This window comes from Prunus dulcis, chromosome 1 (assembly GCF_902201215.1).
Source record: "Prunus dulcis chromosome 1, ALMONDv2, whole genome shotgun sequence".
NCBI classification, from domain to species: domain Eukaryota; kingdom Viridiplantae; phylum Streptophyta; class Magnoliopsida; order Rosales; family Rosaceae; genus Prunus; species Prunus dulcis.
In genome coordinates this window covers 38,291,495-38,319,385 of record NC_047650.1, presented here as the reverse complement: position 1 = coordinate 38,319,385, position 27,891 = coordinate 38,291,495, and the positions used below count along the sequence as shown (strand labels likewise).

Below are 27,891 nucleotides of genomic sequence, written 5' to 3'. Positions count from 1 at the left end.
ACTTGTCTAACAACAGAAACAGAAGTCAATCAGACTTTATGATAACAAAACAATAAACCTAGAAGTCTGACTTTAAATTGTAGATAAAACAAAAGAAAAGAAAAACCAACTAAAAGGAAATCAATTAAAAGATGTTTGCCGTTTGCACCAGATTCAAAAACGTTTGCAGCGTCAATCTCAATGTCAATTAAAGGAGTAAACTGTTATATGCATTATATTCAAACCGTTTGCAACTTTTCATCTAAATGCACAAACACAGACCAATGTATATAGCAATTAACACAGGCCAATTCGTCTTAAGATTGTAGGAAATATGAGTGCTAAATTGCTATAAAATAAACAAATAAATACTACAAACAGAACAGATTTTTACAAAAGGAGAATTGAATTAGAAGAACCTTAATTGAGTCGAGGCAAGTGTTGGATACTTTGACCTTAAGATGAATTACGTCTGCTTATGGTTCACTAGCATTTGCCTGAGATGCCATTTTGTTTGGTTGATGGCAGCCTCTTTGGCCATTCTTGAGTATACAACTGCAAACCCCTTTCCTCAATTTCTTGGTATGAATTCGTTCATGTTCTTCTTTCTTGTTCATTTATATCTTTTTGGCTTGTGTACTCTGTATGATTGGCATTAGTCTGAGATTTTTTGAGTTTTGAATTGCTACAAGGTTGCCCTTGTTTGGTTTGAATTTTAGTAGTAGAATTTTCCGCATAATGAGTCTGCCTAACATGTGGGTGAACCAAATGGTGCTCTTCGCACCCTTGGTGGTTGATTTTCATGCATAGCCAAAGTTTGAATACTTTTTTGTGGACATTGGGAAGAAGTTGGAGGAACTAAGCAATTTCCCCAGTACTTTGCTTTTAGCTTGGAGAAGAGGATAAAGCCAAGGCACATGGAGGTTGTGTAGAGTTGGGTGGAAGTGCCTTGCCATTGATACTCAAGAGCACTGACGATGAGTTTAGGGAGTTGCTGACAGAATATGAGGGTGGATGAGATAGTATTGCTAAAATTTCCTCTTTTTCCTCTTCTTACCAATCTTCTGACTCTCTACTTTAATTTTCATTTCAAAAGTTCATCTTCGATAAGATGTCTTAAATTGTGTATTCGCATAACTTGAAAGGTATAACAGCAGTTTGGATAATTTAAACAGCTGTTTATGTAATTTTATTGGCCAAAGGTCCAAGTGGCAACTCACTTTGCTATTTTACTTGAGCTTTGGCTCAAGTGATGAAAAGCCCTCCGTCAACTAACTTTGCAAATATACGAAAAATACAAAAATAATAACAACAAAGCACCAACATGCATGTCGGTACAAAAGTCGTCATCAACAAGCACCAACTCTTATATACTCTTCACTTCCAGGACCAAATCCATTTCCTGGCATGGTCACTATGTGTGTCGTTTCAGAAATTTCATTGAATATATATGTTTCCTTATTTTAGGTTGGGTAGGCCGATTGAAAGAGTTTTTGGGTCATTCTTTAATTGAGCATTTGTGCATGCCACCATCAAGTCACAAATTTGGCTTGAAGGGAATGTGAGTGGATGATGCATTCAAGATATATCTATGGTCAAATTATTGTTCAGCCGAGCAAGGAACCTGCTCATCCTAAGTAGCTTTGTGTGACAAACCAAGTGATGTGAAGTGGATAGAAATGAAGATTAACTAAGAAATGTGGATGAAATAAAGAACAAGTGTGTAAATTGTAAAGGTTCTTGAATTTAAATGGAATTGAAGGGACAAATATGATAATTAAATTGTGTAAAGTAAATGATGGAAATTAAAGTGTATAAAATAAATAATTTAAAGATAAGTGCTTAATGTAAATTGAGTAAAATAAATGACAATTTACGCTTTTCCTAGGATAGGAATTAAAAATTATGTAAAATGATAAGTTGTATGTTGTGTCGGGCTTCCTTTCTCTCTTTATAGCTTGGTATTTATAAGGGCTCTACAACACATTTCAATTTGGCTGATCATCAATTGGCCTTGAAATTGGTCATAATTTCCTCCTTGATAAATAACATTAATTTTGGTTGATTTCATCAATTGCCTTGATTTATGCTTTTGGTTTAATTTGAATAATTATTTTGATTTGATCTTCATTCCATTCTAAGCTCTCCCACATTAACTTTGGTTGACTATCGGATTGGCATAATTCACTTGAATTATAACATGTGTGAAAATTCTCCTGCGAATGCTCTCTCCTCATTTAAGTCTCGGCTAAATTTATGCATTCAACCGCTTTTAATCATTCGACCACTTTTGTGCTCTTTGCATTTAGGTGCCCGGCCACTTTTACATGCTTGTCCACATTTACATGTTTGACCGCATTTACATGCTCAACGGCTTTTATTAATTTTGGGCCTCCAGTCCTTCCTGTTGATTTGGGGTCGCTCAAGCTCAAATGCTGACCTCCTTGTTGGACCTTGGGTCTAACCTGATAGATTTCAACTAGCCTCAAACAACATCCCAAGGACTCAACCCTGGAAAATGTACCCATATATACGGTGCATTTTTGCCACCATACACCAACCCAAGTGATCTGAAATGTGTCCACAATTATTTTTACATTTTCCTTGTAGTAGTCAACCACTGTGGTAATGGACTGAAAATGTAAAAAACCCAACTTACAAATGGGTTTTTCTCCCCAACCACTGTGCGTATTCTTCTGTATTAAATTTTGACAAATGGGTTTTTCTCCCCAAACCCGCATAATAGGCTGATAGCCTGTTCAAGCCCCAATTTTTAAAATTGAGAGGTTCGGACTCGCTAGAAATCCTAAAACCCTAACCTTCCACTCTTCTCTCATAGCCGAAGCCGAATTCCAAAGAGAAATCTCCGTCACCGAGACGGATGCCGCCGGCCTTTCCGTCATCCAGGATCCCGCCCAGACTGGCTCAGGCAGGTCTTGGCGCAGACGAAAAGAAAGACATGCTCGAAGTTTAGAAAGGTGACCTCTCAAGACTAGATGGGAAATTTGATGAGTTGGACAAAAAAGTAATCAACAATGATAAGAAGATTGATACTCTGGTCGGCTTGGTGGAGGCAAGGAAGCGATGATGCTATGCGAGCTTTCTTTGTGAAGAATTGTAATGACGATCGAGGCTCGTTCTTGTGGTGATGTGAAGTATTTTTATGGAATTGGCATGCCCTTCTAAACATGTGCGTTTGTGGATCAGTGTAAGAATTTTTTAGGAAGTCCATGATTTCATATACAATGGCTGCTAATCCCTTGGATTGTTATGAAATTTGATTGTGTCCTGTTATTTTGCCTTTGGATTTTCTGTTGGTTGTTGTTTTGTTGTTGTTCTTTTTGGTCCTATTATTCTGCATTTGGATTTTCTGTTGGTTGTTGTTGTTCTTTTCCGTGGGATTCTGATGTTTATGTTCATGGGAATGTGTCAAAAATATAGTATTCTAGGTCCAGGCATGATCTAATGGTTGGTTAGGGAACAATATTTGCATGTTTTTGTTTTCGAAGATTGTCATAGTCTGTTTGGTTGCTGAGAAAAAGGTGGGAAAAGCAAGGACTTGTGAAAAAATAAGGCAGTTGACCAAAAAAAATTATCTATGTGGAGGATAGTTGAATTTTGACCTTGGCAGTTTCTCTTTCAGTTTGTTTTGCCAAAGTAGATACAAGCTCTCCTCTATATTGAGGGAGGGTGTAATATTGAGGGAGTGAGTTTTCTTTAGTATGCTCCCTCTATATGGAGTTCCAAATACCAGTGTTACTGTTATAAGCTGTGCTTCTGGCACAATTGAGCATCATCCTTCTTCATTATTTGGGATTGCACCATTATCAGGTTTTTCAGTTTTGGATAACAACCCAGATTAAATCTTAGGGTTGCGCCCGTAACTGAAAACATTCTAAAAGTCTGTTCTAGGGTTGCATGGAATTTGGGTAAGAATTTTTATGGAATAAATGTTGTTGAACATTTTTATGGAATTGGCATGCCTTCTAAACATGTGCATTTGTGCATCAGTATAAGGATTTGTTAGGAAGTCTATGATTTCATATACAATGGCTACTAATCCCTTGGATTGTTATGAAATTTGGTTGTGTCTTGTTATTCTGCCTTTGGATTTTCTGTTGGTGGTTGTTCTTTTTGGCAGGATTCTGATGTTTGTGTTCATGGGAATCTGTTAAAAATATTGTATTCTTCAAGCCCAGGAATGACCTTGTGGTGATTTTATGGTTGGTTAGGGAACACTATTTGCATGTTTTTGTTTTCGAAGATTTTCATAGTCTGTTTGGTTGCTGAGAAAAAGGTGGGAAAACCAAGGACTTTAGTGAAGAAATAAGGCGGTTGACCATATTTAAAAAAAAAAAAAAATCTATTTGGAGGATAGTTGAATTTTGACCTAGGTAGTCTCTCTTTTAGCTCATTTTGCACGTGTCAAACCGTGATTTACATAGTATAGTGAAGGCAACTTCCAATTAAACACGAGCTGAGTTCTCTTTTTAATTGTTTGCATACTGAATGCTTTTACTAAGTAGGAGGATATGGATATTTTGTATCTGCGTGTGCTCCTGTGGTGATTGACATCACCCCAGCACCAGCCTGCTCATCCATGGTGGAGTAACTAGCAGCTAATAGATAGCAAGAATTAAAGTACTTATATTTGCATTTGATACTCTTCAATGTTGCAATTGGGTTTTGTTGTGTTTTGTCTCTTATCTTGATTGGGAGCGGTAAATTTTCATGTAGTTTTCTCATGCAAGTCAATTCAACAACCTTTCTGCTCTTCGTACTCTAATACTCTATAGTTGTATTGTATTGTATTTGTCCTCATTCAACATGGCACTTTGAACCTTCTGGCCTTCTTTCTTGTTATAGTTTCTTCCCGCTCTCTAAAAGGTTCAAACATAGGCCTCTATCCAGGTTGACCAAATTTTCAACGGCGAGAGTTTGGCGAACCAATAGAAAATTCACAAAATATCGAATAACTGAAACTGGACCATCAAACACCCCATTTCCTCAGACCCAAAAAAAGGGACATTGCATTTCAAATTTCAATATTGTTGATCGAATCCTAATCTCCAAAGATCGTTCATTGAACCCTAATCTCCCAAGGTCGTTCATTGAACCCTAATCTCCCATGATCGTCCATCGAACCCTAATCACCCAAGAACGTCCATTGAACCTTTATATCCTCCATATAATCACCAAATCTAATCATCAAGATCCTTCTTGTGATAATGGACATGCTCGATGAATTTGACGACTATATGAACGCACAACGTAAATCGCTAGCTACCAAAGCTATCACCGCTACAACCACTGTCAAAATGGATGCCGCCAAAGACACTGCCACCACAACCGATGTCGAAATGGATGCCGCCACAGCCACCATAAAAATGGATGCTGACACAACCACTGTCGAAATGGATGCCGCTACAGTCGCCCCAAAACATAAAGGCAGTGATTCGCCAGCCGTTGTTGAAATTGCCATAGAAAAACGTAAACGTTGTGATTCGCTAGTCGGCGTCGAAATCAATGTTGCTACAACCACTGTCGAAATTGATGCCGCTACATTCGCCGTTAAAATCAATGCCTCAACAGTCGCCGTTGAAATCAATGTCGTTATAGTCGCAGCCAAAAATTGGGTTGCTATTGCAAGGCTGCTTGCTACCGCTAAACAGCAGGTGGTCCACAATGCAAAACTGTACTTCGGATTTGCTCACCCGATTGTTGAAATTGCGGGTACGAATGATTCCAGGCTAGTTGCTTTCGTTGAAAAACTGGCTGCTGGCTGCTGGCTGCTGGCGGTCGTACAGAGTTGGTTCTTGAATTTGTAAAGCTGATGGTTGACTATAAAAAGCAAATGGTTGAATTGGAAGCTGTTTCTGACGCAGCAGTGGAAACACTACAACGCACATTCAACGATGCTATTGATAACATGATTCCCAAGATGCCTAATCTCGCTGACATGTCTGACAAGTTGAACGATCTACGATTACGCCAAACACGTAGGGTCGAGACTCGCAGAGCATCCAGCCGTGTTACTGGCTTAGTCCGAAGTCTCCATGATGTTGTCTCTAATGGCAATTTTGGAGCCATGATATGGAAGACGGATGACATTCTTTCAATTTCCAGTCATGGGGTTACGTCTCCAGTCACATACTCTTTCAGTTTCTCACGCCTGATCAGCGCTTCTATCTCTTCCTTCAGCTGGTAGCAGTCGTTCGTATGATGGCTCTAATCTTGGTGATATTTGCACGCACTGGTACCAGCTGAAGGAAGAGATAGAAGCGCCAATCAGGCGCGGGAAACTGAAAAAGTACGTGACTGGAGATGTAACCCCCATGACTGGAAACTGAAAGAGTGTCATCTGTCTTCCATGTCATGGCTCCAAAATTGCCATTAGAGACATCATAGAGACTTCGGACTAAGCCAGTGACACGGCTAGATGCTCTGCGAGTCTTGGCCTTACGGGCTTGGCGTAATCGTAGATCGTTCAACTTGTTAGACATGTCAGCGAGATTAGGCATCTTGGGGATCATGTTATCAATAACATCATTGAATTAGCGTTTCCATTACTGTGTCAGAAACAACTTCCAATTCAACCATATGCTTTTTATAGTCAGCCATCAGCTTTACAAATTCAGAAACCAACTTTATACGGCTTCTAGCAGCAAGTTTTTCAGCGAGAGCAACTAGCCTTGCATCGTTCGTACTCGCAGTTTCAACAACCGAGTGAGCAAATCCAAAGTACAGTTTTGCATTGTGGACCACCTGCTTTTTAGCGGTATCAAGCAGCCTTGCGGTAGCAACTCAGTTTTTGGCGGTGGCTATAATGGCATTGATTTCAACAGCGACTGTAGAGGCATCGATTTCAACGGCGGTTGTAGCGGCATCGATTTCAATGGTGGTTGTAGCGGCATCGATTTCCACGCCGACTAGCGAATCACGGCATTTACGTTTTTCTATGGCAATTTCAACGACGGCTGGCGAATCACTGCCTTTACGTTTTGGGGCGGTTGTAGTGGGATCCATTTTCGACAGTGGCTGTAGTAGCATCCATTTTGGTGGTGGCTGTGGCGGCATTCATTTCGAAGTCGGTTGTAGTGGCAATGTCTTTGGCTGCATCCATTTTGACAGTGGTTGTAGCGGTGATAGCTTTGGTAGCTAACGATTTACATTGTGCGTTCATATAGTCGTCAAATTCATCGAGCATGTCCATTATCACAAGAAGGATTTTGATGATTAGAGTTGGTGATTATATGAAGGATATAAAGGTTCGATGGACGTTCTTGGGAGATTAAGGTTCAATGGACGATCTTGGAAGATTAGGGTTCGATGGACAATCTTGGGAGATTAGGGTTCAATGAACGATCTTGGGAGATTAGGATTCGATCGACGATATTGAATTTTGAAATGCAATGTCCCTTTTTTTGGGTATGAGGAAATGGGGTGTTTGATGGTCCAGTTTCAGTTATTCGGTATTTTGTGAATTTTCTATTGGTTTGCCAAACTCTCGCCGTCGAAAATTTGGTCAACCTGGATAGAGGCCTATGTTTGAACCTTTTAGAGAGCGGAAGAAACTATAACAAGAAAGAAGGCCAGAAGGTTCAAGGTGCCATGTTGAATGAGGACAAATACAATACAGTACAACTATAGAGTATGAAGAGCAGAAAAGTTGTTGAATTGGCTTGCATGAGAAAATTGCAAGAAAATTTACCGCTCCCAATCAAGATAAGAGACAAAACACAACAAAACCTAATTGCAACATTGAAGAGTATCAAATGCAAATAGAAGTACTTTAATTCTTGCTATCTATTAGCTGCTAGTTACTCCACCATGGATGAGCAGGCTGGTGCTGGGGTGATATCAGTCACCACAGGAGCACACGCATATACAAAATATCCATATCCTCGTACTTAGTAAAAGCATTCAGTATGCAAACAATTAAAAGGAGAACTGGGCTCTTGTGTTTAATTGGAAGTTGCCTTCACTATACTATGTAAATCACGGTTTGACACGTGCAAAATGAGCTAAAAGAGAGACTACCTAGGTCAAAATTCAACTATCCTCCAAATAGATTTTTTTTTTTTAAATATGGTCAACCGCCTTATTTCTTCACTAAAGTCCTTGGTTTTCCCACCTTTTTCTCAGCAACCAGACTATGAAAATCTTTGAAAACAAAAACATGCAAATAGTGTTCCCAAACCAACCATAAAATCACCACAAGGTCATTATTGGGCTTGAAGAATACAATATTTTTAACAGATTCCCATGAACACGAACATCAGAATCTTAACAGAAAATCCAAAGGCAGAATAACAGGACACAATCAAATTTCATAACAATCCAAGGGATTAGAAGAAAGTGAGAGCAATCGGCCTTGCATCGTTCGTAGTCGCAGTTTCAACAACCGGGTGTGCAAATTCGGACTACAGCTTTGCATTACTGGACCGGCTATTTTTTAGTGGTAGCAAGCAGCTGATTTTTGGCGGCGACTACAGCAGCATTGATTTCAACGGCTACTGTAGAGGCATTGATTTTGACGGTGGATGTAGCTGCATTGGTTTCGACGGCGGTTGTAGCTGCATTGATTTCGACGCATGCTGGCGAATCACGGCGTTTACTTTTTTCTGTGGCAATTTCGACGACGACTGGCAAATCACGACCTTTACATTTTGGGGGGGCATCCATTTCGACGACGGCTATGAAGGCATCTATTTCGACGGTGGCTGTGGCGGCATCTATTTCGACGGTGTCTTTGGCGGCATCCATTTCGACGGTGGTTTTAGCTGTGGTGGCTAACGATTTACGTTATGCGTTCATATAGTTGTCAAATTCCTTGACCATGTCCATTATCACAAGAATGATCTTGATGTTTAGAGTTGGTGATTAGATGGAGGATATAAGGGTTCGATGGATGATCTTGGGAGATTAGGGTTCGATGGACAATCTTGGGAGATTAGGGTTCAATGGACGATCTTGGGAGATTAGGGTTTGATCGATGATATTGAATTTTGAAATGCGGTGTTCGTTTTTTTGGGTCTGATGGGGTGTTTGATGGTCCAGTTTTAGTTATTCGGTATTTTGTGAATTTTCTATTGATTCGCTCGCAATTTAGGGTTTTTGAATTTTTAGCTGAAAAATGTCTTTTATAATGTTATTTAGATTTGTTTTTAAGAACCTACTAGAATCTGAAATTGGAGCTATGTTGTAGCTCTTCCTATATATCAAAGAGGTATATACTCTCGCCCTCGACAATTGGTCTTTTTTTTTTGGGGAGACTATTAACCATTTATTCTTTGAATGCCAGTTGACAATCAACATATGAAGGTGATCCCTACACCTACCCAGCAAAATTTTCATGGTAGAGAATGGCTAGCTGCTTTCCCTCACACAAAGGATAAGGATGGCCCAAATATTCTTTCCAAAGCCCTCCTTCTCTGTTGGCAAATTTGGGCGGTTCGGAACAATTGTGTGTTTAAAGACATTGCCCCTCATCCGGTTAGAGCCCTTAATACTACTGGTCAGATTGGACTAGACTTTTAGAAAATCAATTCCACTCCTCCTCAAAAGTCCAAAGGTGAGCTTGCCATTAAATGGAAACCACCACCGCTCGATTAGATTAAATTGAACTTTGATGGCTCAGTGTGTGGTAACCTAGCCACCACTGGTTTCATTACTCGAGACTGGAATGGTAACGTTTGGCTCGATGGAGCTAAGAATTCGGGTCAGATTTAGATAAATGTTGCTGAATGTTTAGCGCTTCATGATGGTCTCACCTATGCAATCCACAATGGTTGGCGCAAAGTTTTAGTTGAAGGAGATTCCAAACTCATTATTGACTATAACAACAACAAAGTTTCAGTTCCTTGGAGTATTCATCTCCTCGTACAAGACATAAGGCTATTAAGTTCTTACTTCTTCCAGGAAGCTAACTTCACAGCTAACGTTTTAGCTAATTTAGGCCATTCTCTGAACCCTTCCCACCTATGGGAGCAGGGGCTTCCTTTAGGTTGCTCTGCTCCGTTTTATTTTAATTTAGTTGGGCCTGCGTGCCCTCATGGCTTTCGTTTGTAAGGTTTCTATTTTTTCCATTAAAAAAAATATATTGGTTTTTAAATTTAAAAATAAAAAATAAAAATTGGGTGTGGCAATTTACAATTAACAACCTTTAATAATAATAAATTTTAGAATCAAGAAAGATAATTTGAGTTGGCTAATTGGAATCTCAAAAGTTTTTATACATTCATTGAGGTTCATTTATTATTCACAAAAGTTTTTATATATGAAATTATCAAATTTTGGATGAAGAATCAATGAAAGTGGGTTTTGTTAAAAAAAATTGAAATCTCAAAAGGGGTGTTCATGTAATTTTAGAAACCGAGCGGGGGTTTGTGAAAACACTAAAAACCTCATGGGTGTGTTTATGTAAATAACTCTTTAATGAATGATTTCATTTCTTAATATTTTCATGGGTTTTTAGGTCTAATGGTCCCTAAACTTTGACCCGATTCGCATTTTGGTCTCTTAGTTTTCAAAATCATTCTCGTGGTCCTTTAACTTTACTTTTGTTAGGATAAATAGTCATGCCGTTAATTTTGTTATATTTTTTTGTTAAATGTTAGTGCAAAATGGTATATTAGTATTATTTTTAATTTCCACCATGTGAATATTCCTTTCACCCAAAAAATAAAAACTGAAAAACTTTATTCCTATCCTCGTCATCGCAAGGAGGGTGGGTATGGTGTGGGTTGGGGGAGCGCCATCAGTTGTCGAGATGGTGGGTTAATTGGCTCGATGTTGGGTGGAGGTTGTCTATAGCTTTGTTGAAATATTCATATGGCGGAAATTAAAAATAATACAAAAAAAACCTTTTTTATCCCTGAATTTAACATAAAAAGTTAATAAAAAACGACAGCAGGACCATTTGTCATAACGAAACTAAAGTTAAAGGACTATGGGAACGATTTTGGAAATTGGGGAACCAAAATGCGAATCATATGAAAATTCATGGACCATTGAACCTAAAACCCCTATTTTCATTGTATTTCGTGAATGAACATTAATAAGCGTGTTATTATCATGTCAACTCATCATGCAACCAACTAACCACTTAATTTTTATGTTCGTGTTTGTAACATGAAATCATGTCAGCTGGTCAAAGTACAAATTTGGTACAATCTCAAAAATTAGGTAAATTACTTAAATAGTCCTCAAATTTGTACCCGGTTTACATTTTGGTCCATAAATTAAATTATTCATTCAAATGGTCCACCAACTCTTTATTAATGGGCACTTTGGTCCTACCGTTACATTTTCTGTTAAATTTAGTCATATGAGCAGCACATGCTACATTTGTGAGGGTAAATAAAACTTTTGACCTATGTATCACCCCTTTATCACCACTGTATCACATATGTATCACCACTTTATCACATATGTATCACTTTATCACATATGTATCACCACTTTATCACATATGTATAACCACTTTATCACTTATGTATCACCGCTTATCACATATTTGGAGAACATAGGACGATTATGGACGGTTTTACTCTTACATTTGATGGCAACATTAACATAATGTAACGGTTGGATCAATGGAGCGATTAATATAGAGTTGATAGATCATTTGAACGAATAATTTCATTGAGGGACCAAAATATAAATCAGGTATAAATTTGAGGACCATTTGAGTAATTTACCCCAAAAAGTTTAACAAATATAAATTGTAACTTTTGTATAAATTACTCAAATGGTCCTCAAACTTATACCTAATTTACATTTTGGTACCTCAACTAAATTATTCGTTCAAATGGTCCATGAACTCTATATTATTCGCTCTAATGGTCCTACCGTCTAATTTTCTGTTAGATTTAACCTAATTTTAGGGTAAATAATGACCAATTTGCCCTCATATTTAATGGAAATATTAACATAATGTAACGGTAGGACCAATGGAGCGAATAATATATAGTTGATGGACCATTTGAACGAATAATTTAATTGAGGGACCAAAATGTAAATCGAGTATAAATTTGAGGATCATTTGAGTAGTTTATCCTTTGTAAATAATTCAATCATCATCTGGAGAGTGCAAGAAACTATAAAAAGAAAGAAGGGTTCAAGATGCCATGTTGAATGAGGACAAATACAATTTATACAAGTCACAACCAGTAATGGGCTGAGAAGAAACAAATCTTATGAACATTGCAATACAGTTCAATTAGATTTTCCCTTATCAGCACCAAATAATTGTCCAATCCTAATTCATCTCATGAACCAATAAAGTTATCCAGGAAGATGGTCATTCTTGCTTCAAGTACCTGTCAACTGGGTTCAAATATTTATGAAATAACTCAAGTTAAAAAAGAGTTTTTAGCCTTTTTGAAGCCTCCAATATATTCTCTGTGGGCAAAAGCACCAACTCTGATGTACTCTTCACCTCCAGGACCAAATCCCTTTCCTGATATGGTCACTATGTCTGTCTTTTCAAGAATTTCATTGAATACATCCCAAGAACTCAACCCTGGAAAATGTACCCATATATAAGGTGCATTTTTGCCACCATACACCTTCAACCCAAGTGATCTGAATGTGTCCACAATTATTTTTGCATTTTCCTTGTAGTAGTCAACCACTGTGGTTATGGCCTGAAAATGTAAAAAGCACAACTTACAAACAGTTAAAATTTGAAACTGCATTGGATTTTAACTTACTAGAGAATTAATGCATGCTTGGAAAAGAAATGGGGTGTAAATTATAACCTGGTAACCTTCTGCAGAAAGGCATGCCAACCCTCCGGCCTGGGCAATATTTGATGCACCATTGAAGCAGGTGCACACTATGCGGTTATAGTCCTTTATGACAGGAAATCCATTTGCATACAACAACTCATCAGGGACAACCGTCCATCCGAGGCGGACCCCTGTGAACCCAGCAAATTTGGAGAAGGATGAAACTTCAATTGCAACCTGCACACAAAATTGGCCAAAACAACTTCCAGTGAGAATCCCTTTTGTATGTCAAGTTTAACAAGAAGGTTTTGTATTGTTAAGCACAAAATGATATATGGTGGTGAGGAGAACTAGTGAGAAACCTCTCTGGCCCCAGGAATTTCATAAATCGATCTCGGGCTGTCATCAGATATATAAGCAGCATAGGAGGAGTCATAAACTATTATTGATCCGTTTGCTTTTGCAAACTCCCACCAGTTGCTTTAGTTGCTGCTGTGATGCAGCATTGCCAGTTCGATTGTTTGGAGAGCAGAAAAATATGATATCCGCCCTAGAAGCAATTGATAGATCAGGAAAAAAATTATTCTCAGGCCTGCAGTTCAGGTACACAATGTTCTTATACTTCCCAGTTTCCTCTTGAAACCTACCAGCTCGACCGGCAATGACAGTAGAATCTATAATATATATGCCTGTCCCAAAACCCAATAAATCAATAAGGTTCCTAGCAAAAAAATTCAATGGGAAAAATAATGGATAATTTAGTATTCCAAGACGTTTATAAACATCAGCTATAACCTTGTTTCTGTAGGCACAAGAGCCAATCCATAGTTGCAATGGAAAAAGGAAAATTAATATTGAGAGTGAGATGACACTGATTATTTTCCTCATGTCTCATCCTAATTTAGAATTAAAGAAAGACATATTTGATTTTATTTATATTTAATGGAAATGAAGGGTCTTGCACAGCTACAGTCACATTGGATCCCAGAAGCATCTGCTTGGGGGAAAAGTCATAATTCTTTGTCATGGTGATGTTAGTACATATGTGAGGTTTTTAGATCATAGTATCAATTCTGTCCAATACCATTTTAAGTTCAAATTTGTTGCAAGTTTATGGTTTCATGCTCTTTATTGCAGGAGGTTCTGTTAGTTGGGGTCCGTACTAACTTGCAGTATTGGGCGTTTTCACTATAGTCATTCAAAACGTTGTTCTTTTTTGTGATTTATGAAGACGGTTGTTCTTTTTTGTGAATTATACCAAGAAAAATGAGATCGTTCAATCATTCAAAACGTTGCAAGTTTTTAAACAGCTGATGTGAGAGAGAGAGAGAGAGAGAGAGAGAGAGAGAGAGAGAGAGAGAGAGAGAGAGACGCAGAAAAAGACATTTACGCGGGAACAAAATAATATACAATCTCAAACATCCAAATGAAAAACAACAAAGCCTCAATCATCCATGAACCCCAAATCCTGATTCTGAAAAACCAATAGCTTCTCCACAGCTGGTGTTTCTTCCTCTGTTATAAATACTATCAGAAATGGGCTGTTTAGGGTGCTACCTTTTAATTTTGTTTTGTATTATTCTTACTTGCTTTCCGTATAAAATAATTATACATAGTTAAATATGAGTTTGGTTACAGGAAAATAAAATGTTTTTTATTATTTTAAAAAACGTATAGCCGGGCGGCTATACTGTTTTTAAAACGTGGCACATGGGTCCTCTTTATTTTTTATAAATAGTTAGCCGACCGGCTATACTCGGTTTTTTTTTTTTTTTTTTAAAAGAGTATCGCCGAGCTACTATACTATGTTTTTAATTATAAAAATATAGTATGGCCGCGTGGATATATTTTTTAGACACGTGCGCTAGGTGCCACGTTGGTTTTTTATCTATAAAAACAGTATAACAGTGAAAAAGTGGAAAAGTGGTTTTGCATAATGCTTGTGATTTGATTTTACATGAGATAATGACATCTTTTAGGTCCTACTAATTTGAGTAATATACTTAATTAATCAAATGGTAATCAATCAGTGTGTGTGTGCAAAAGTCAATTTGATGATGCCATTCCAAATTCATGAGCTTATAAACCACTAATTACAAATACATTACTATCTTGACCCACAAGCTCAAAAGTCACACATAGGCTATAGGCCTCAATCTCCTAGTTCTTCTTAGAAGTGACTCAGAGATTGTCAGAATAATTTTAGACTTAATTATTGATATAGTCTTATAGATATGACTTTAAAATTTCCTTTCATTTTCAGTCTCATTTCACCCTGTAACATTCAATTTATCTTATTTAATCCTCCAAACTTGAATTTAGTGTTTCATTTTACATTAACTCTTGTTGAAAAATCTAATAAATATTCCGACATGACACGAGTATAGTCCGAAGCATATCAATAATTAAGCTATAGATGTTACTTGTTTGACGAACAAGAACAAAAGGTGGAGGATCAAAATGAGATTTTCTCACAATATATGATAAGGCCTAGTCATTGGGTCTCACATTGGGGGCAGATAAGTATGCATTATGCCTATATCAACATCATTATGTATGTAGGCTGGCTTTGAAAAACCACATTAACTCGTTCGTTTTCTTGAAAGTCTTCATTGAACCAATTTTGGGCCACTGACAAAACAAAATTAAATGTGTAATGAGTATGCTTAAGTGCATCAAAATAAATTATAATGATAATCTAAACAGATAAAAAAACAATTGCTGTCATAATAATACAAACTGGGCCTGGAATTTGGACTGAAACCAATAGATCCAACCCATTAAAAAGCCTTAAGCTAAAGGCATGACTTAGCCCAAACATACACTTTTTCAGAACAATTTTTTATTTATGCACAACCCATTTTACTGAAAGCAGCTACAAATGTCATGAGCCTGAGCTCTATCTAACTTTCTGGTTCAACGCCCCAACTTCTCCAGTTTCTTCTGTTTCAGCTGAACAAGCCATTTGACTCTGAGCATTGCTTGGATGGACTTTCTTCATCACCCGAAACAAACAACCACTGGGCTGACGAATTTCAGATTCAGCTCTGCCCAGCTTGGCTCTTTCTTCTTCTTGCTCCATCTTCAGCTTCTTCTTGTGGAGGCCTCTGAGCACATATGCTTCAGCAAAACCATAACCTACCGTCGACATGGCCTAAAATATATAGGTTTTTTTGGTGTTCAAGTGAAGGAAGAAATGGGGTTTTTTCTAATTTGATGTGGTTTGAGGCTTGGGAAGCATTTGGATTTTCAGAGGGTGATGAGTGGTATTTATAAAGGTTTGGGTTGGCTTGGGGAGCAAGGAGACACGCTTTGGTTATGGCGGAAGGAAGCTAACGCGATGTGACGAATATTGACCGTTTAGGTTTCTTTTTCGGTTGAAAGTTGAATTTTATCTGTTTGTTTGGTGAGGCCTTTGGAGTTTGAGGAGGCAAAGAAGAAATTCGCTTCTGGGTGGCAGAGGTATGACTTAGCACAAAAAAGTATAGCCGCACGGCTATACTATATTTTTATTTTTTTTAAACGTAGTATATTTTTTTAAAAAACCCCCTAGTATAGCCGCCCGGCTATACGTTTTTTAATTATATAATAAAAAACCTTTTATTTTCCCGTAAACCCAGGGCAAATTTGTATAACAGAAAATAGAAAGCAACCAAATGATGAAGAATAAGATTATAAGATGCACATCAGAAAACTTAAAACAAAAACAGAAACAAAACAAAACAAAAGAAAGAATCAAGAATAAGATTGCAAAACTTCAATTCAGCTTAAGGAATGCTTTAATTAATAAACTGGGTGTGTACAGAACGACTCGCAGTCCTCCACATATCGCCATAATAAGAAAAGATGGTAAAAAACAGTTAACAAAAAGAACAATTAAAAAAACATGCTAGGGATACCAGCAAATACAAGTGTAACATTGCTGAGTATATCAAACACAAATAATCCAACTTTAACAAACAAAAGTTTAGTACTTTAATTCAAGTTATCTACTAGCTGCTAGTTCCTCCACCATGGGCATGCTGCGGTAATCTAGGAACTGGAGTTGGCCACCATGGGAGCTCAACTGGCCAATAGTCACCATTACCAACTGGACACCGTCTAACTATCCTAGACCACTTTTTTGTATGAATGTTGCACTTGATAATATCTCCATCCACACGCAGGTACAAAATATCCTTATTATTTGGGTCAAAAGCCTGCATTTCGCACGTAAATGGACCATCCAGATACATTTTTGGGTCCAAGTGATATACCCTGTGGTTAGTTAAACACAATCTGCCAGCAGCGCCATCGACCATCCGATCATGATCTTGTTCTTTCAACTCCCAAACATACAGAGTAGTGGTAGCCGCCTTAAAGTCACACATCCGCACACATCCTCCGAACATACCTAGGTACTCAACTACAAAACGTCCATTTAGAGGCTCCTCAAATACAGTAAAATGAAGTTTATGATCAATAACGCCATCACCATTACCGCTACTACTACTACTAGTTGTCGTGTTATTGTCGTTGAAGGGACCCAAACCAACAAAAAGAAGGTCTTCGTCACTTGTCCAATATAACATCCCATTGTATGCAAAGGATATATCTTCAAGGTCATCAAAATCAAAGTATCGTGGGGAAGCCACAACTGATTCTCTCCATTCACCAGTCTCAGAAGAGAAGATCTCCACGCTTAATTTTAAGGAATCACATTTTTCATCATTTGCAGATTCATCAGGAGGAAGAATTCTCACAACGTTGCACACACACTTAGCATTAAGCTGGACGTTATGCCCTTTCCAATCTTCTTTCTTAGAATTATAGTAGGGAATATCACAGATGAATCCCACTAGTACCCAATCGTGGCATCGACCTGGGGTGGGAGGAAGAGCAACCCATTGCATGGTGTATGCATTGCAGATGTAGTAATTGCGTTGATAATCCTCAGTTGCGCAGCACAAAACTAAGTCATTATACGTTGCTACCACAACTGGCTTTTTTCTCAAAGAGTGGAAACTCATTATTTGTTTGAACACTGGGGTTAGTAGCTTGGATGACCATGGCATTTTAGGAGGGAATTCCTCTCCTTTTTGACTTATTAGAGTGCACATCTTTGGAGTTTTCCTATAACCTTGGATATGCACAAAGCGGCCGATAAAATAAGGATCTGAGATGAGTGTGCGCCAACGCTTGGACACACACTGGCATTGAAACACAAATTTACTTGATGGAAGTCGGCAAAGGATTTCAACCAATGCCGTGTCAGGGAGATCATCAATTGATGATGGTCTTCTTTCTGCTGGTGATGATCTCTTTGATCTTTTTAACTGACTAGAGGTTGGCAATCCAAGAGATGACTGGGATCTCTTCCTTCCTTTGGTAGGAGTATCACAATTAATCAATCTGAGCCATGCAATATATATTATACACATAATGTATGCCCTCTAAAAAAATGCTGTGTGGAATTGACATATTAAGGGAAAAAAAATAAAATCAAACAGTCATGTTTAACCTTGTTACTAGATATGGCGATGATGTTAGCTCATCAAGAGCCAAGTACCAAGGGATATAGGAAGGTACAATGATTAACATGGTTTTCTTTCTTGATGCATCCTTGTTCACTAAAGTGATATACTATTTTCTCATCCTCTTCTGTTTTCAAAAGGTTTTAGCTGTTTTTTCAACAAAATTAAAGCTACACCAAAAATACAACTGTGTTCAACAACTAGCTTCCGACAAAAAACCTAAATCTAAATGTTGGAAACCTGGGTCTGAAGAATTTTATAAATAAATGAGGCATCGATCAATATGAATGCTCCTAAAAATAATTATCCCTAGAAGCCATAGAAAACTGATAATTCTAATCTGTTTTCAATTCTAGGAATATAAATTGTGTAATTAGAAAGAAACCTGCATTGAATGTCCTCCTCAAATTGCTTCTGCTTAAGAAATCCAGATGCAAGCTTCATGGAAGCCCCGCCGCATTCAATTTCCTGCTCAGAGCTCATAAGAGTATTGGAGGACAATGTTCTGTTCTTGTTGCTCAACTCTGATATCTTTGCAGAGCCAGCAACACGTTTGGCATCACGAGATGTCTGAATTCCTGCAAGATTAATTTATCATCATAAAACAAGTGTCTAATTACATTGGCCATCAAAATTTCAAAGTTTATGCATACATACCATGGCCATAACAATTAAAGCATCATCAGTCTAAGGAAAAAGCTCTTACTTTACTTTGTACATATGATTTTCAAGAGCAGCAGGAACTCACGTGATTATCAATAGCAGCAATAAACATATTAGTTCCAAAGACTCTTGCTTTCTGACCATAACTAGCTAATTTCCAATAAGACCCATTAACATATGATCATTCTATCATGTCAACCACTAACTCTAACCACAAAATTACATAACTGTCATGAAACTAGATTCGAAAAAGGGATCTAAATTCCACAAATTAGAGAAATTAAAAAGTTCCTTACCATAGTCGGCAATTCTGGTCCGATTGAAGCTTGTGCAATCATTAAGGGTCGGTTTCAAGCATTGGCCGGCGATGGGGGCCGGCTCAGGAGGAGTTGACTGCTCGGCCCAGAATTCATTGAGGAGGGGGTTTTCCGATTCACCCATAAGAAAAGAAATAAAGAAAAAAATACTGAGGGAGATAAAATTGAGTTTGAAAAAAAAAAAGAACATGCTGGAGTTTCTCGCGGCTGGAAGGAGCTTTTATAGTGGAGGAGGTGCTGTTGGCTCCTTCTGTTTTGTGTTTCCTTTTGGGTTTGGGAAACTGCAATTTTGCTCCCAGGATCGTTTCCCAAAATTGTAGCAGCTCAAAAGGCCCTTTTTCTTTGTGTTTCTCTAGGCTGGTGCATGCATTTGCCTCTGTTCAAACTAAACTATATATTTTGTTGTGTTCTATTAAAGAATCATGACTTGCTTTGGATTTGGCTGTCTACTAGTTCTGCACTAGTTTTTAAAATAATTTTTATGTAGTTTGTGTCCTTAATTTTCCCAAAAAATAATTTTGGGGCTCAATTCTCAACTGCTAGGAGGCAAAAACAACAGTTTGCTCATAATTTTAACAAGGATAAATTAATAGCAACACTAGACGCTACTTTGTTTACCTTTAGTTTTCTAATAGTCATTGTATTCCAGCAGCGCAATTCTCTTTCTCAAGTTTCTCCCCTCATCTTATTTAATGGGGTATAAATTAGGACTGAGGCATTTGGGTATTAATTGTGCTAAAGTATTTTAGACATTATTCGTTGTTACTAATATGATTTGAATATTAATTAGGGTTATTAATAAATTTGGATATAAATGAATAAGGTTTGGTTTGATGTGATCAATTTTTTAATGCAAAATTGGCATGGAAACCAATCTAAAACGTTGATGTTTGATTTTCGAACCTAGGTTGACTTTTTATTTTTTTTATCAACACAGTTTTTTAAGTTGGTTTGGTTTGGTTCACAGGTTCAAATGCCCACCTCTACAAGAAACTGGGCTAAAACAAACTTACAAATAAGCAATAGATTGAAAGATACTGAAAATAGAAAAATAACTAAAAGCACAAAAAATAAAGAAAACAACACTTTCCTCTTATTTTGCGAATGAACATTGACAACATTAATAAGCATGTTATCTTGTGAACTCGTTATGGACGGGACCGATCTCAAATACCATTTTCTTTACGCGTTCTTGTTCATGTTAGAAAGGCAGAGTACAAATTCAAAAGGTTTAGCAAATATGAAACTGAAACATTTGTAAATAATTTAATCATCATTTTGGAAAGCATAAGAAACTATAACAAGAAAGAAGGCCAGAAGGTTCAAGGTGCCATGTTGAATGAGGACAAATACAATACAGTACAACTATAGAGTATCAGGGTATGAAGAGCAGAAAGGTTGTTGAATTGGCTTGCATGAGAAAACTGCAGTAAAATTTACCGCTCCCAATCAAGATAAGAGACAAAACACAACAAAATCCAATTGCAACATTGAAGAGAATATCAAATGCAAATAGAAGTACTTTAATTCTTGCTATCTATTAGCTGCTAGTTTCTCCACCATGGATGGGCAGGCTGCTGCGGTGGTGTCAGCCACCACAGGAGCACATGCAGATACAAAATATCCATATCCTACTTGGTAAAAGCATTCAGTATGCAAAGAATTAGAAGGAAAACTCAGCTCTTATGTTCAATTGGAAGTTGCCTTCATTATTACTATGTATATGTCGTCCAACGCATATACAAAATATTCATATCCGTCGTCCAACGCATATACAAAATATTCATATCCTACTTAGTAAAAGCATTCAGTATGCAAACAATTAAAAGGACAACTCGGCTATTATGTTCAATTGGAAGTTGCCTTCACTATACTATGCATATGTCGTCCAGGCTAGTGCTACCTGAGATAAAACAAACAAAAAGCAATATTAAAATCAAAATAAACAAATTACATGGAAATAAAAGTATGATGAGGACATCTTTGTCAAACCCATCAGGGCATACAAATGAAAGAGATGGAAGAGGAAATCATTAATTCGGTCTTCTAATCCTGTAATTTTGGAGAATTAGATGATTCATGCAATTAGTTCCTACCTTGTTTATTTGAAATTGTTTTCACTTTCAAGTTTTGTTTTCACTTTTGTTGCTCATCCCTCCTATCCTCCCCTCTCATACTCCCTCTCAATCCCATCTTCCCTCTCATTCTTGCTTCCATTCTCCCTTTTTTCCTCTATCCTCTAGCACAAAAAATGAAAACTAAAACTGAAATGGTTATCATACGGGCCCTTAGAAAACAGGGTAGGAACTAATTGCATGAATCATCTAATGCTCCAAAATTACAGGATTGGAAGACCGAATTAATGATTTCCTCTTCCATCTCTTTCGTTTGTATGCCCTAATGGGTTTGACAAAGATGTCCTCATCATACTTTCATTTGCATGTAATTTGTTTATTTTAATTTTAATATTGCTTTTTGTTTGTTTTATCTCAGGTAGCAGCAGCCTGGAGGACATATGCATAGTATAGTGAAGGCAACTTCCAATTGAACATAATAGCTGAGTTGTCCTTTTAATTGTTTGCATACTGAATGCTTTTACTAAGTAGGATATTGATATTTTGTATCTGCATCGAACGACGTATGCATGCTAAATGCTTTTACTAACGGGCCCTAAGTTTTTCAGATTTCAGTAGGATTTCTAGTTTCCTAATTTATTTGGATTAGGATTTCTTTCCTAAAATAAGTATTAATTTCCTTTCAATTTAGGGTTATATTGTTGTAACCCCTTCGTAATTCATTAGAGGAGACTTTGAGTTATTGAGGGGTGTATTCAATTCATATAATACCTTCTGTAGACCTTTTTAAGTGAGCGACTTTCATAAACTTCACATATTTTTAATGACCTTTAAGTGACATACTTTCATAGAGTTTTATATAGATTTTCATAAGCAGGAATCTATAATCTCACAAGCACAAAACAAAACCACCCTCGATAATAGATAAAAATCTAATAGACCCACAAACAACAGAAAAAGAATCCAATAACCCATCTGGCTTTTATTTATAAGATTCTGTATTTCTTATACTACAACACAAAACATGACAATGAATTCATGGGCAGGATCTTCACTCCAACTAGAAATTGGAAGAGATAATTCATGGGCAAGTTTCATCCTTGTTATCATAATCCATTTCATTAAAAAAGAATAATAATAAAAAACTTGCGAATCTGTAACGATGATGCTTATGCCTTTATTTAGATATTGTGTTGAGATTTTATTTTTTTGAACCACAACCAAACTTGCATGGTACATAACAAATACCTATCAAAACCAGAGTACTTGGCCCCCACAAAAGTCACCATATCATACTTGTCTCAATTCTATATGAATTACGCATATTTATGTCAGAAGCTGACCATGGCAAACAACTAAAATGACACTCGAACATCAAGCAATGCCATCAGTTGAGAAATGAACTCTGGGTAGCCTAGCCACGTTTTGTGCTGAGATTGACGAGGAATCAATTTCAAAACAAAAGAATTCAAATATAGAAAGAAATAACAAAAAGGAAAAGAGAGACAGAGATAAGTAGCAATTCTAACACACAGGAAAAATTATATGAAACTCATCCTTAGCGACTTCTGGGCCGCATTCAAGAGCTTTCATGTGAAACAGTATGTTCAAAAGCTCTCTTAGACATTTGGCCCGCTAAAAAGGAATCAATTTCTAATTTGTCCAGATTTCAGTAGGATTTCTATTTTTCCAGATTTTTAGTTTCCAAATTTATTTGGATTGGGTGAGAAGCTATTGAAAAAGCACAGAAGCGAAAGAGGAAAGTGCTCTTTATATTTCCTAGATTTCTCTTCTTAATGAATTTCACAAGACCAAGCTTCAGTATTTATATAACAGCTAATCATATAACAGTAAACCTACCTAGCTCGCTAACTCCAAGACTGATTAACAACCAAGCACAAGCATTAAGTTCCTTTTCACTTAGGGCTCTTTATTATACCAAACGCACAGGAAAAATTATATGAAACTCACCCTTAGCGACTTCTGGGCTGTATTCAAGAGCTTTCATGTGGCACAGTATGTTCAAAAGCTCCCCTAGACATTTGGGCAGCTATAAAGGAATTTGTAATATTCATTATCTGCCAATTTTGGAGAAGGATATGTTTCCTGAAATTAGTTCCTAACCTGTTTTCTAATTTTTCCAAATTTCAGTAGGATTTCTAACTTCTTAATGAATCTTAGGAGACTAAGCTTCAGTATTTATAATTAGCTTTACAGCTAATCATATAACAGTAAGCCTACCTAACTGGCTGACTCCAAGACAGATTAACAACCAAGCACAAGTATTAAGTTCCTTTTCACTCTAGGCTCTTTATTATGCCAAATACATATTTTTTTAAAAACCCATTATCATAGCTAAGAGCACTATGTTTAAGATACATACTGTATCATTTATCATGGAAGCTCCTTAACATACCATCCAATTTGTCTGAAAATTCATCAATCCGACCATCAATTTGAGTTATTTTACTCTCAATATCAAACACCTTTCCTTGCAGAGCCTTTATCTTTGATTCTCGAATAATGTTGGCCAACAAATCTAGACGGTCATGTCGGAAATGATCGAACTTGGGTCTGTACTCAGAACGTTCGGATTTCACAAAACCCTAGTAATAAAATGGGGTTAAAATCCTACAAATTCTTAATTAAAATTTCCCAAAAAAAATTCAAATCTTACATGTTGTTCAAGTTCTCTGTCAAAATCAAAGTGTGTCAAATCCCCAAAGTGACCATTACTGATGACCTTTCTCAGACTTGATTAGCTAGCTATGACGAAAGTGTCATCCGTCTTCCATGTCATGGCTCCCAAATTGCCATTAGAGACAACAACATAGAGGCTTCGGACTAAGCTAGTGACACGGCTGGATGCTCTGCGAGTCTCGGCTTTACGTGCTTTGCGTAATCGTAGTTCGTTCAACTTGTCAGACATGTCAACGAGATTAGGCATCTTGGGGATCATGTTATCAATAGCATCGTTGAATGCGCATTGTAGCGTTTCCACTGCTGTGTCAAAAACAACTTCCACTTCAACAAAATGCTTTTTATACTCAACCATCAGCTTTATAGATTCAGGAACCAGCTCTATACGAACAGGGCTCTACAGTCGCCGTTGAAATCGATGCCGTTATAGCTGCCGCTAAAAACCGGGCTGCTACGGCAAGGCTGTTTGATACTGCTAAAAAACAAGCGATCCACAATGCAAAGCTGTACTCCACATTTGCTCATTCGGTTGTTGAAACTACGGCTACAAACTATGCAAGGGTTGCTCTCGCTGAAAAACTGTCTATTGGCGGTCGTATAAAGCTGGCTCCTGAATCTGTAAAGCTAATGGCTAACTATAAAAAGCATTTTGTTTAAATGAAGTTGTTTTTGACGCAGCAGTGGAAACGCTACAACGTGGATTCAACGATGCTATTGATAACATGATCCCAAGGTGCCTAATCTCGTTAACATGTCTAACAAGTTGAACGATCTACGATTACGCAAAGCACGTAAAGCCGAGACTCGCAGAGCATCCAGCCGTGTCACTAGCTTAACTCGAAGTCTCTATGTTGTTGTCTCTAATAGCAATTTGGGAGCCATGACATGGAAGACGGATGACACTTTCGTCATAGCTAGCTAATCAAGTCTGAAAAATGTCATCAGTAATGGTCACTTTGGGAATTTGACACACTTTAATTTTGACAGAGAACTTGAACAACATGTAAGATTCGAATTTTTTTTGAGAAATTTTAATTAAGAATTTGTAGGATTTTAACCCCATTTTATTACTAGGGTTTTGTGAAATCCGAATATGCTAAGTACAGACCCAAGTTCAATCATTTCTGACGTGACCGTCCAGATTTGTTGGCAACATTGTTCGAGAATCAAAGATATAGGCTGTGTAAGCAAAGGTGTTTGATATTGAGAGTAAAATAACTAAAACAGAAAGGGTCTCATACACTACTATCATCTTGCAAAACCTGAAAATCCACAAAATGAAATTGATCACAATCTCAGCTAAAAACATCAAATGAACACATTGTACTCCATCGTTAAACCCAATAAAAAGGCCACATAATGCATAACCGCTATTTCTTAATATGGGCTCTCCATATACATATATTTCACAAATTTAAGCAAGAGAAAAGAACTGTAAATCTGTTTGAAACTGAAAAGAAAAGAAAACAAATTATCATCCCTGCATATAAGAATAAGAAAAGAAATAGTGCAACAAAAATATGGAAAAATATTTAATCCCATAAGCATAAACTCAATTTAGTTTACCAAAATTAATGCATGCATACATTATTTTGGAGCAAAGATGTCTTGAATATTGATTTTCTTTTCTAAAGAGAAACGATATATTGAAAAGGTGGATAAGGCATCCGCAACCAAACAGACAAAACACAGAAACAACCCAAAGAGGCCAAAAGAAAGAAAAAAGAAAGAAGCGTCATCAACAATTATCATTTATGAACAGAGATTGCAAAAAATCAAACTTGTTTTCTATTTTTTCTAAGCAAATCAGTTGAAAATAAAATATCAGAAGCAGGATTGGTCCCAGAGCACCAATAGACTTGAAAATCAAATATGAAAAGCAACATTGGTCCCTGAGCACTCTTTTATGCGTCAGTTTTTGGTTGATTAGTTCATTAGCTTTAACATATCAACTTTTGGTCAAGACTTACTACTTGGCTTTTTTAACATCATTCATTATAATTGATTAATGAATTAATACAATTGCTTTTATGAATTTTCACATCATTCACACATATCAAAAGCAACAATCAAAGGCTGAGATAGCTCGAATACCTCAGTTGCAATGAATCAAAAAGAAAAACATAGAAAATAAACTATGCAAGCAATAAAATCCTAGAAAGACTGTGCCTAAACAAATTATACTAATATAATCAATAACAATTTTCCATTTTTTCCTGTAAAGTAAAAAACAGAGAACTTCAAAAACTCATCTGAGAGTTCTCATTTATAATCTCGACCCTCAATTAATCAAATATATATATGCAGAGTCATCCTGAACAAATCGTGTTGCCCATCAAATCATCTGAGAATGAAACGAAAACCCTAACCCTAGAAAATTGATGTTTGTTGAACATGGCTTTCTGCTTATGTTTTATTTTACAACAAACAAAAGAAAACCATGTCCAAGATATTGTAATCACCAACATGCTCAGATATTGTAATCATCTAAGCCTATCAATCCAACAACAAATTAACAACCCTTTACAGCAGCAAGATCATTACAAATGGTTGAAATTGGCATGCTTACTTTCCCACAACAACAATATTGACTACAACAGATCATCACAGCAGCACAATCAATTTGGTCAAGGAATCAAAGGATTCGACAGTATGCTCAGAAACCCATCAGCAAATCATTAATCCGTTAAACTGGTAGATCGTAAAAAATAAATAAATAAAGCATTAGGGATTACCTAAGAACCTGAAATCAAAATAACCAAATAAATGAACCCAAATTTGTAAAAAATAAATAAAAAATACCCTAAAGATAGAACATGGCTCACACCCACGCTCTACTAAGGACGAAAAATCTCCCAGCCAACAATCAAATTCATGAAATGAAGACCAAAAGATCTGTTAAAAAGTTGACGGGATGCATACCTGAAGACAAAGGATGCAAAAATTCGCAAGCAAGAAAGATGGAAGTCTGAGTGGAAGGCTGTAGAAAGGATGAGAAATCTCCCAACCACAAATCTGTGAGACGAAGACTAAAAGTGCGGCTGGATTTGCACCGCACCTCCCAAACAAAAATCGACGGCCCCCCACGCATGTCTAACAATGAATGCAGATCTTCCATGGTTGCCCCCCAACCAGCTGGTTCAAAACGGACTGAAAATGGGGACTTCTCTGAGCGGACGAAACCCTCTCAACGAAGGGGAAGGGGCAAAAACGGGAACAGAAGAAGCTGTTTAGTCGAGGGCAGTTTCGTCAATTTACTGTTATGGGAAAAAAAAACAAAATGAAAACAACAGTAAAATGAGGGGCATTTCCGTCATTATACTGTGCTTAGCTACAGTGTTTAGTTGCATTGGGTTTTAGTATATACAAGGTCAAGAAGAATGAACTGGAAAAAGCCACCACAAATATAACATCTTCTTTCATACAACATATAGCTTTTGTTTAGCCAGAGAATATATTCTTAACCAACTAGGCTCAGAGTGCTTCAAAGGCAAGATTGGGGACTAACCAAATGCAAGATATGCTTCCTAGAAACCTTTTCCCCATTTTCTAAACCCAAAGTCACTCTCTACTGCATTGTTAGTCTGTTTACATCGTGGGGCAAGCACATCAAAGAAAAGACTGGATCTTTTAATGGAGAGGGCTGAAATGAGGCCCCAAAACTATGGTTCTGAAACTATTTACCCCCATACAATGCAACAGGATATCCAAGGGGCCACCATTTGAAGTTTGATATAATTGCCCAGTAGGAAATAACAATCCAAATCATGCAGAAAAATTTCAATATCAAGGAATATGAAAAGAAAATGAAAAAATCGAATGCTTTGTTTCTGAAAGTAAAAAATGGTCATAAGTTTTTAAACTTACGAAAACCACTCATCTGTTATCTATCCAACCAATTTAAGAAGAG

At 37.1% G+C, this 27,891-nt stretch overlaps 1 protein-coding gene, 1 long non-coding RNA gene and 1 pseudogene across 5 annotated transcripts; all 3 read right to left on the bottom strand.

Moving 5' to 3' along the window:
* Positions 1–12,340: 12,340 nt before the first annotated feature.
* Positions 12,341–13,740, bottom strand: LOC117619552 (annotated as a pseudogene).
* A 2,734-nt stretch (positions 13,741–16,474) lies between these two features.
* Positions 16,475–19,541, bottom strand: LOC117616769. Of its 2 annotated transcripts, none has more exons than XM_034346179.1 (3): positions 19,186–19,541; positions 18,612–18,804; positions 16,475–18,104 (listed from the first exon to the last, which is right to left on the bottom strand). In XM_034346179.1, exons 1-3 carry the CDS (start codon positions 19,394–19,396, stop codon positions 16,706–16,708), a joined length of 1,803 nt encoding a protein of 600 aa, XP_034202070.1. In that variant the 5' UTR covers positions 19,397–19,541; the 3' UTR covers positions 16,475–16,705. The 2 variants fall into 2 exon arrangements, with proteins under 2 accessions (XP_034202070.1, XP_034202071.1); XM_034346180.1 differs by lacking the exon at positions 19,186–19,541 and adding an exon at positions 18,884–18,954.
* Positions 19,542–20,889: 1,348 nt separating this feature from the next.
* Positions 20,890–27,325, bottom strand: LOC117615064. Of its 3 annotated transcripts, none has more exons than XR_004583952.1 (3): positions 26,904–27,325; positions 22,530–25,243; positions 20,890–21,109 (listed from the first exon to the last, which is right to left on the bottom strand). It is a non-coding gene; the product is annotated as an uncharacterized LOC117615064 (long non-coding RNA). The 3 variants fall into 3 exon arrangements; XR_004583954.1 differs by having other exon boundaries at positions 22,625–25,243; XR_004583953.1 differs by having other exon boundaries at positions 23,698–25,243; positions 26,904–27,316.
* Between the last annotated feature and the right edge of the window lie 566 nt (positions 27,326–27,891).